This window comes from Coffea arabica, chromosome 11e (assembly GCF_036785885.1).
Source record: "Coffea arabica cultivar ET-39 chromosome 11e, Coffea Arabica ET-39 HiFi, whole genome shotgun sequence".
Taxonomy (NCBI): domain Eukaryota; kingdom Viridiplantae; phylum Streptophyta; class Magnoliopsida; order Gentianales; family Rubiaceae; genus Coffea; species Coffea arabica.
In genome coordinates, this window is record NC_092331.1 from 28,531,224 (window position 1) to 28,541,320 (window position 10,097).

The following is a 10,097-nucleotide window of genomic DNA, read 5'->3' on the forward strand; positions in this document are numbered from 1 at the left end:
ACAGGTTATAGGTACTGTATTACAATTGATATGAATCATTGTGCATCTAATAGTTGGTCCATACTCATGACACAATCTTAGTTTGCCCTTCTCTCCTGACCATGCAGTGTGTATATAATGGAGGTGCAGAATTAAATGAGGTAAAACAGAGGAAAAGACCGACCTATGTGAATAATAAATGGGTGTACCTGGTGTTGTAAGTAAATTACATGATGTAATAAATATATTACAATGAGTAGAAAATGCTTATTTGGCCCTCAAAATATAGAAATAGTAAAAAATACGGAGTTGGCTTAGGCGGTTGTCATTGACGAATGACATAAGGTCCAGTGAACAAAGTACCTAGAACCTAAATATAATCATCCGAGTGGATGTACATACAGTTAAAATATACTTACAACATGTGACCAACACATTACAATATGTATAACTTATTGTACACGGAGTTGTATTTGTACATACATAATATCGTTGTCTTAGAGTATAATAGGATTTGGTGTACGAGTATTTGTACAATATTAATCATATCGATGAACGTAATAATAGGATTTGGTATACGAATAATGTGTGTAACATAACACATTATGAATGGTAATATACATTTATGTTGTCGTTTATGTACATACCATTCATGAACTGCTGCAAATTAAGGTGTTTGATGCATAATTAGTAGGAGCAGAAGTAATGGATTGTAACAAATTGGTAGAAGATAGGACCCCTGAATTAGAAATGGAGTTCAATAGTGAAGAGGATGCGTACAAGTTTTACAACAACTATGCCTTTAAAACGGATTTTAATGTATGCAAAGACTATCTAAATAAAGACAAAAACGGTGTGACGACGTCTAGGAGATATAGTTACTGCAAGGAAGGTGTAAAACGCAAGTACGAAGGTGATGTGATGCCAAAAAGGACACGAGCGCCGACGAAAACAGGGTGTGGAACTAAAATGGTTATTGTGTTGCTTAGAGAGATAATGAAGTACCGTGTACATGACCTTATCTTAGAACATAACCATGAGTTGCACATTGCTTAATGTTCGCACATGATGCCATTACAAAGAAAAGTGAGTGAGGCTCAAGGATTCCAAGTTGAAACAAGCGAGGATGCTGGGATTTCATTGAAACAGAGCCATGAGTTTATGGGAAAGGAGGCAGGTGGGATGGAAAATGTGGGATATACTCGGGAAGACCTGAAACGATATCTTCGTACTCGACGGGAAAGGAGTTTGAAATATGGAGAAGCAGGTAACATGCTGAATTATTTTCAAGAGCAAACACTCGAGAATCCATCCTTTTTTCATGCCGTACAGCTGAATTGTGAAGGGCAGATAACTAATATCTTTTGGCCTGATGTTCGCGTTGACCATTTTATTTATTACCATAGAATTTAAAGTTATAGAATCTAAGCCAGCAGTACAAATATTAAATTAAGAACTTTCACTTAAATGTAGTATTGTATATGCATGTATTGTATTCCATTCTTGAGAGCATGTGGGTCATTTATGGATTGATAATGTCGTCATGTAACTGCAGGTTGAGTTAAATGAGCTGTATAACATTGCTGTTAGCAGCCAACGAAGAATATTAAAGATTGCAGAAATGCTCGCTTCTCAGCCAAGAGCAAAAGCTTCCACTTCTGGGCCTGAAGCATTGGACAAAGGAAAAAAAACCTATACAGGAGGACTATACAATGCACAAGAGTCCTGATACCGAAGAAGAGCTGGAATTTCAATCTGCCAAAGAAGGGGGCAACGATGAGGAGGATGATGCTGATGAATTTGATGCGGAAGGGTCTGAAGAAGTTGAGTATAATGCATTGCAGAGTGAAGAAGACGATGCTAATACGAGGACAAATATTGAAGCCATTCCAAACCTAGAGCTGAATGAAGATGTAATGGGCATGGAGAATCCAATTCCTACCTCATCAGTCGTATCCGATAACATCAGTCAGGGATTGCAACAAGGGGCCACCATGACAACAACTGAGCAAGGAAGCATTATACACCTTCAAGAGCAAGAGCATGAGCAATATAGGTCAAATGTCATAGAACTTGCCGAAAAAGATCAATCAACGGTGCAACCACCTTTGAACGCTAGTGCATCGACGTCACATCTACATCAGCTAGAAGCACCATGTAGGTTGCGATCATATGGTCGAAAGTGGAAAGGTTGGTACAGTTATAATATTCATAAGGTTCTAATTCAAATAACATGACTGTAACAACTATATACACACACGGTAACTCTGTTTATACCATCATGATGCTATGTATATGGGTCTGAATTGTCACTAGTCATCATTCAAAACTTGTAGGCATAGTGTTATAACACACCAATGTCAGCTGCATATAAAACGGACACGACAAACTGAATTGAGTATAATAATTAAGTATGACTTTATTTCAACCACATCCAGATAAGCCTAATGTCATGTTAAGCCAATTGGGAAGTTACAGTGTGTTTGAAAAACTGTTAGTTACATCGTGTTTGAAGATTGTTATAAAATAGTTATTAAGAAGTTACAGTGTGTTTAAAGATTGTTACGAAAAAAATTACTTGGGACGTTACAGATTAAAAATTAATACAAAACTCCATATTTAAAGACTGTTTACAGTGGGTTTATAGTTTGTTATAAAATTAGTTATTGGGAAGTTACAGTTTAAAAATTAATACAAAACTTCATATATGATGACTGTTAGTTACGAAGTGTTTGTAGGTTGTTACAAAATAGTTATTGGAAAGTTATAGTGCGTTCAAAGACTGTTACAAAATAGTTATTTGAGAAGTTGCAGTTTGAAAATTAATACAAAACTCCATATTTGAAGACTATTGGTTACGAAGTGTTTGTCGGTTGTTACAAAATAGTTATTGGGAAGTTACAGTATGTTCAAAAATTGTTACAAAATAGTTATTTGGGAAGGTATAGTTTGCAAATTAGTACAGAACTCCATATTCGTAAACTGTTAGTTACGAAGTGTTTGTAGGTTGCTACAAAATAGTTATTAGAAAGTTAAATGTTATTGAAAGTTGTTACAAAATACTTCATTGGGAAGTTAGAATGTGAAAACTAATACAAAACTCCATGTTTGATGATTACATGTTACAGTGTGATTGTAGGTTGTTACAAAATAGTTATTGGGAAGTTATAGTGTGTTTGAAAATTAATACAAAACTGTTTGAAGAGTGTTAGTTACAGTGTGTTTGAAGGGCGTTACAAAATAGTTATTGGGACAGTTACAGTGAGTTTGAAAATTAATCGATTGATGTTTCTAGACTGTTAGTTACATTGTGTTTGAATACTGTTACAAAATGCTTTACAATTTGTTACACAACAACAGATAAATTGTATGTGAAATGCATGTTCTTTATTTTTTAGGAGGTCCTGACGTTGAGATGAAGCACAAGTCTACACGTGCAACAAAGAAGAGCATCGTTCTGCGGTCAGCGGAGTTCATTCTACCTGCACCTGTGACAGTAAGCATGTACGATAAAAATGTGGTTGCATATGCATGGGACCCCAACAAAAATCCCAAGTAAGATTCTTGACAAAACTATTAATTCGATCTTGTGAGCCATTTTCTTCGATAAGTACGCATGTGGTTCATTGTAAGATGGCCCAGGAAAATAGTATGAAAATGGATGAGAATTGACTTCATTATTACATGTCCGTTTTTTGGAGTACGATTATTTTTTATTAGTAAATCGTTCAATTGTGGCTCGGATTTGATAGGGACATACTTATTCAAATGTTTCAATTCTCACTGACACGGCTTGACTTGAAGACACTCGAAAATGGCATGCATGTATCGAATCGGGTCAGTAGTTTATTATGTTTATTAAAAAAATTTGAGCGTCAATTTATTGATTGATTAGTGATACGTAAACGCAATTGTAACAGTCAATTACATGTTTTGGAAACCATTAGATATTGATTAGGTGGTTGACATGTTTGCCCTTCTCATGAATTGGGGTGGAAGAACTACCAAAAGTATGAAGTTTGAACGCTACATCGTTGAACCTCTAGCAGTTGTGAGTTTGAAATTTGGACTGTATCCTATTATGTGCTAAATTTTGTCAGCATCATATCTAAATTGGTATTACGAGCCAACGCACTATTACTGATGTCTTTTACACTGCTCATACTCGTCCATGTTATTGGTTGCAGGAAGGAATTTTAAAAATGGAAAAATTCAATAAGCTGTCTGATGCCAGCTTATCTGCCAGCTTATCTGAAGGGTAATAGCACAAACAAGAGAAGAGGAAAGGTTAATCCAATATTAACTAGTTGTATTATCACTAGTTGTAACATCGGGGAATATCTAGTTGGAATATTATTCAGTTTTAAATACAGCAGACGAAAAGCTGCTGATTGCAAATTCATTGGTTATAATGAATTGTAACACACACCTAACTGGTTGTAACACAATCCGTACATAGTGAAACGTACAGGTCACTGATGTGTAACTCTTTATACACGTGACTCTAAATATTGGTGCACAGGTCATTTCATTACAAAATCTGCATAATTTGTTTTATTGTCTGAACAGATTTGACATAGTTCAATGGCATACATCGAACTCTACAGTTTCTACTGCCATGACAAAATTGTTTGGCCTGGAATGCGTTGTCTAGGCATATTTTAGCACATTGTGAGGGTCCTGCGCACTGTAAAAGGGCGTGGTTGCAGTATTATATCCCAGTTAGAGAAAAATTTTTTCGTTTTATTCTTCACACTTTCCATTTTATTCTACTGAAGGGTGACAATGAACCCGTGCCTGAAATTTGTTATTAGTATTCTTCAATCCTCCTCTAACTTCAATTGCAGTGTCATCAATAGAGGGTTCACACAGAAATCAAATTCTTGGGTGCCAAAGAACAGCCAGTAGATTGCATGATGTTCAGGAAGATCTCGCTAATTTAATGAAATGTTCGAGAAGATCTCGCTACATCAATTGTTTTGGGGTTCAAATCGGCCATCTCTATGTTCTTATTAGATACTTACTAAAGTGTCTAAGAAATTTTATGTGTTGGGGGGAGGACTTATTGTTTGTACCGAGGGCAATAGCACATACAAGAAAAGAGGAAATGTTCATCGGATATTAACTAGTTGTAGTATCACTAGTTGTAATATCAGGGAATTTCTAGTTATAATATCACTAGTTTTAACTAGATATCCGAAAAACTGTCAATTGCAAATTCATTAGTTGTAATGATTTGTAAAATATACATAACTGGTTGTAACTCAAAATGTACATCGCGTAATCAAAATTTGTTGTATTTTAAATATTAGTTACCCTATTTTCAAATTAGTTCCAACGAAATATCATGTTCTTCTACGAAACTGTTACTTATTATGTGGTCAATGGGAACCAAGCCGAGCCATCAATTGTAACTTCATTTCTATACTGAAGGAGTAATACCTACTGATATAAGCTTGTGATACTATCCGTAATACTCATCCTTGTAATACAAAGATCCTCGTACATCAATGGTGCCTGTACAACCTCGTCAATAAGTTGTAACAGATTATTAATTGCTTGTAACATACATATGCAGAATTTTCAGGTTGGAACAGCCACTTAATGTCTCGTTCAAAAAGTATAGTTACACATCATTCATCAATCTCATTCTCGGGAGAGGCCACATCAACGCGTAGTTGCAATCCCTGAGTGTTATTTCCTCCCTGAAATGCGAAACGATGGCAAATCAGCAAATATTATTAATGAAACATACAATTAATGATATACGATATCCAAGTCTCCAATTAACAATATTACATAAACATGTGCTTTAATGATAAAAGTTTGTCACCTGCGGTGATGGTGCAAATACATGATATGCATCAACATCACAGTGTGTTGAAATTGCCGCACGCTCCTCTTACATTACGTAGTATAAGTAATTGGCTGTCCACAAATCATTACCAGTGCCTATATTGCTCACTTATAACGTTAAATTAGACTAGACATTATAACAAAAATGATATATCAGACCATTAAAATATCTCTGACGGCGTTATGGTTGAAAAAAATAGATAATCTGGGATGCATCCATTCTGTAGGGACACTTGCAGGAGGCCCCTGATTAGTCAAACGGTGGAGGTTCGCATAATAAAAAATAATATGTTATTAAAGCGAACAGACGTTAACTACATAATTTGCATGATTTGACAACGTTCGGGTGCCCACAATTACAATTAAAGAAAAAAAGATAGTTCTACTACACGAATAAGAAGGTCTTTATTTTAACTACTAAATATATGCATACCGTTTCACTTTCATCGATATCAGGAGCAACAGCGTTTGGAGGGCCATTCACTGTCTGACTCATTGAATGGGTCTACGAGTTTCGTATGGGCCAAATCATTGTATAAGACAAATAAAATAGGTATATCAGGAGGGATGACGGCCATAACAACATTATCACACAATGTAACATCAATGTAACTATTTATGCTGTTAGAAACATCTAAATAAAAGCAACAGTCATGTCCATTTTATACTAATCGAAACAGAATCAGTAGATGAACAGCATCCCATAAACATGTATTCCTCAAATGAAACAGATGTCGGCTCCGATTCTGAGACCTACAGTATTGACACGGCAATAATATTATTTCATAATTAATGGTACCTAAACTTTAGTTAATAGTATAACGATAACTTAGTTTTAGCATAAATGTTCCCCAAGTACCAAAATTTGATCCATACCGTAGTCTGTGTAGTCCTTGACAGTCTAGATTTTCTTTTTACTCTGTCAAATTTATCAACCCAACTTCGCATCATTCTACTTTTCTTCCCACCACCTCATTTTTTAATGCCTCTTGCGACTACTGCCTCTCTCATTTCATTTACAATTTCAATTTTATCCTATTTCTCGACATTCAGATTTTTTTGATTTTGCAAAGGTTGCTCTTCGCTTTCTGAGAGGAAGAGTTCAACTCTCTTTGCCAAATCGGATGTGACAGTGATTGCTATTTTACTGGTGTCCTCCGACATTGCTGTTCGAGTTGCGACCTTAATCATGGCTGGAGCGAGCTCCCGGTAACGAGTTGAAATGATTGCTTTTGGATCAGCTATAATTTCCCATCCTTACCGATCAAAACAGTCTCCAGCTCGAGCTCTTCTTGTCCATCGTCTCTTAACGTATTCAAGAGGAATTGTCTTTATGCCTACGGTATCAAACACCTTCAATGAGTGTCCACACAAAATTCCTTCATTCTCGTATTTTTTGCAACTACAATGTACACTTAGATCATTCCGATTGAATACCACTATTCTTTCAGATCCTCCATCATATCTCATGACCGCAAACTCTACAAACATCCCTGCATCTTGTTGTCTCAATATAACCATAGCTGTTGACTCGCCATATTCATTTTGGAATGCAACAAATACGGTGGGTGAATACGTCTCTGCTGCATGTACAAGCACAGGTGTTTGCCTCAACCCAACCATAGGGAGCTTTTGCCTCATTTCATATTCTGCGATGAGTTCATTATGTCTCTTATCATCAATCACTCGATTGAAATGTCTAAAGAACTGCACAAGATCATGATCCAGTTTCAAATGATTTTTAATTGCTACATTTAGGCTTTCGCTAAATTGGGTGCTTTGCATTCCCGCGGTCTATCTTTCTTTCATCATACACCTTACCCACTTATCACGAATTCGATACAACTCGAAAAGCCATTTATTATTTTCAAGATTGTATTTTTTCACCATCGCCTCCCACACCCTATTGAACTGTTCCACTTCTTCAAACTCATACATGCAGGCACCAAACATGTATGGAAGATCACTATTTTTCTTGTAATGATTGCCAAGATGTTTCATAAAATTACGCCTTATGTGAAACGTATATAGACCGTGAAATGTTTCTGGCATGACAACTGAAAGAGCGGCTGCCATGGCGTGATCTTGATCGGTTAATATGGTATTTGGACGCTTTCCGCACATTACTTTTAGAAATGTACCAAATACCCATTTGAAAGAATCTATAGTCTCATCATACATAAGGGCAGCACCGAATATCACAATTTGCCTATGTTGGTTAAAACCCACAAACACTCCAAGTGGGTGGTATTCTTTATTTATTTTGTAGGTTGTGTCGAATGTGACTACGTCTCCAAAAAAGTTGTAATCAATTAACATTCCTACATCAGCCCAAAAGATATTAGTTATCTGCCCTTCACAATTCAGCTGTACGGCATGAAAAAAGGATGGATTCTCGAGTGTTTGCTCTTGAAAATAATTCAGCATGTTACCTGCTTCTCCATATTTCAAACTCCTTTCCCGTCGAGTACGAAGATATCGTTTCAGGTCTTCCCGAGTATATCCCACATTTTCCATCCCACCTGCCTCCTTTCCCATAAACTCATGGCTCTGTTTCAATGAAATCCCAGCATCCTCGCTTGTTTCAACTTGGAATCCTTGAGCCTCACTCACTTTTCTTTGTAATGGCATCATGTGCGAACATTAAGCAATGTGCAACTCATGGTTATGTTCTAAGATAAGGTCATGTACACGGTACTTCATTATCTCTCTAAGCAACACAATAATCATTTTAGTTCCACACCCTGTTTTCGTCGGCGCTCGTGTCTTTTTTGGCATCACATCACCTTCGTACTTGCGTTTTACACCTTCCTTGCAGTAACTATATCTCCTAGACGTCGTCACACCGTCTTTGTCTTTATTTAGATAGTCTTTGCATACATTAAAATCCGTTTTAAAGGCATAGTTGTTGTAAAACTTGTACGCATCCTCTTCACTATTGAACTCCATTTCTAATTCAGGGGTCCTATCTTCTACCAATTTGTTACAATCCATTACTTCTGCTCCTACTAATTATGCATCAAACACCTTAATTTGCAGCAGTTCATGAATGGTATGTACATAAACGACAACATAAATGTATATTACCATTCATAATGTGTTATGTTACACACATTATTCGTATACCAAATCCTATTATTACGTTCATCGATATGATTAATATTGTACAAATACTCGTACACCAAATCCTATTATACTCTAAGACAACGATATTATGTATGTACAAATACAACTCCGTGTACAATAAGTTATACATATTGTAATGTGTTGGTCACATGTTGTAAGTATATTTTAACTGTATGTACATCCACTCGGATGATTATATTTAGGTTCTAGGTACTTTGTTCACTGGACCTTATGTCATTCGTCAATGACAACCGCCTAAGCCAACTCCGTATTTTTTACTATTTCTATATTTTGAGGGCCAAATAAGCATTTTCTACTCATTGTAATATATTTATTACATCATGTAATTTACTTACAACACCAGGTACACCCATTTATTATTCACATAGGTCGGTCTTTTCCTCTGTTTTACCTCATTTAATTCTGCACCTCCATTATATACACACTGCATGGTCAGGAGAGAAGGACAAACTAAGATTGTGTCATGAGTATGGACCAACTATTAGATGCACAATGATTCATATCAATTGTAATACAGTACCTATAACCTGTAACTAATTTACAACAGGATGTACATTCGTTCACTTGTTAAATGTGACTTTATTTCTCTCATCTTTCACTAATTCCGCTTGATTTCAATACATACCCCTGGGTCTTCCGATGACTACTATCCCATTATAGTTCATCACTGAAAAGCTAAATGCTCACACACACACACAGATACGGTACAATTTTACTATTCTTCTATCATCTTCATATGATGTCTTCAGTGAATCTAATTTCATCTTTCATTTAACAGATGTGCATTTGGGAATCTGGTGTTTTATGACATGTTGAATTTCCTCTGTTTGCTTCTACCTTCCTGCAAGCCTTGTAAGCATTTAAAATGGATACAACATTTGCTGACCCAGTCACCAAAGTCTCTTCTCAGTTTCTCGGTAACACTCTCGGACGGAAATTGTGTCGAGTTTTCTGAGAAAAGAAAACTAAGATAAGAGTTTTCTGTCAACTCCCTATCTTCAGACGGAGCACGCCAAGCCTCTTCCTTCAGCTCTCTGAATTTTGTGCTACAGTTTTCTAAGAAAGAAAACTGAGATACGAGGTTTCTGAAAAAAAAAACTGAGCTCCCTATCTTC

At 36.2% G+C, this 10,097-nt stretch overlaps 3 protein-coding genes across 3 annotated transcripts; 1 reads left to right on the forward strand and 2 right to left on the reverse strand.

The window, feature by feature from the left end:
- Positions 1-684: 684 nt before the first annotated feature.
- Positions 685-1,035, forward strand: LOC140021253 (protein FAR1-RELATED SEQUENCE 12-like). Its single transcript, XM_072072018.1, has one exon. It carries the CDS (start codon positions 685-687, stop codon positions 1,033-1,035), a length of 351 nt encoding a protein of 116 aa, XP_071928119.1.
- A 4,577-nt stretch (positions 1,036-5,612) lies between these two features.
- LOC140021254 (protein FAR1-RELATED SEQUENCE 5-like) lies at positions 5,613-8,469 on the reverse strand. The gene is made up of 6 exons (XM_072072019.1): positions 8,268-8,469; positions 7,657-8,156; positions 7,273-7,542; positions 6,514-6,588; positions 6,269-6,340; positions 5,613-5,684 (listed from the first exon to the last, which is right to left on the reverse strand). Exons 1-6 carry the CDS (start codon positions 8,467-8,469, stop codon positions 5,613-5,615), a joined length of 1,191 nt encoding a protein of 396 aa, XP_071928120.1.
- A 9-nt stretch (positions 8,470-8,478) lies between these two features.
- LOC140021255 (protein FAR1-RELATED SEQUENCE 12-like) lies at positions 8,479-8,829 on the reverse strand. Its single transcript, XM_072072020.1, has one exon. The coding sequence runs from the start codon at positions 8,827-8,829 to the stop codon at positions 8,479-8,481; it is 351 nt and encodes a 116-aa protein (XP_071928121.1).
- Positions 8,830-10,097: the final 1,268 nt, after the last annotated feature.

Excerpts from the sequence above, each read along its gene's own strand:
- LOC140021253 (XM_072072018.1), top strand. The coding sequence starts at position 685 with ATGGATTGTAACAAATTGGTAGAAGATAGGACCCCTGAATTAGAAATG.
- LOC140021254 (XM_072072019.1), bottom strand. The coding sequence starts at position 8,469 with ATGATGCCATTACAAAGAAAAGTGAGTGAGGCTCAAGGATTCCAAGTT. Across the intron at positions 8,157-8,267 it reads TTTGAAATATGGAGAAGCAG|GAATGTTAATTGATTACAAC; the intron begins GTAACATGCTGA and ends GGGCTGATGTAG. Across the intron at positions 6,589-7,272 it reads GAGGATCTGAAAGAATAGTG|GTCTCAGAATCGGAGCCGAC; the intron begins GTATTCAATCGG and ends TCAATACTGTAG.
- LOC140021255 (XM_072072020.1), bottom strand. The coding sequence starts at position 8,829 with ATGGATTGTAACAAATTGGTAGAAGATAGGACCCCTGAATTAGAAATG.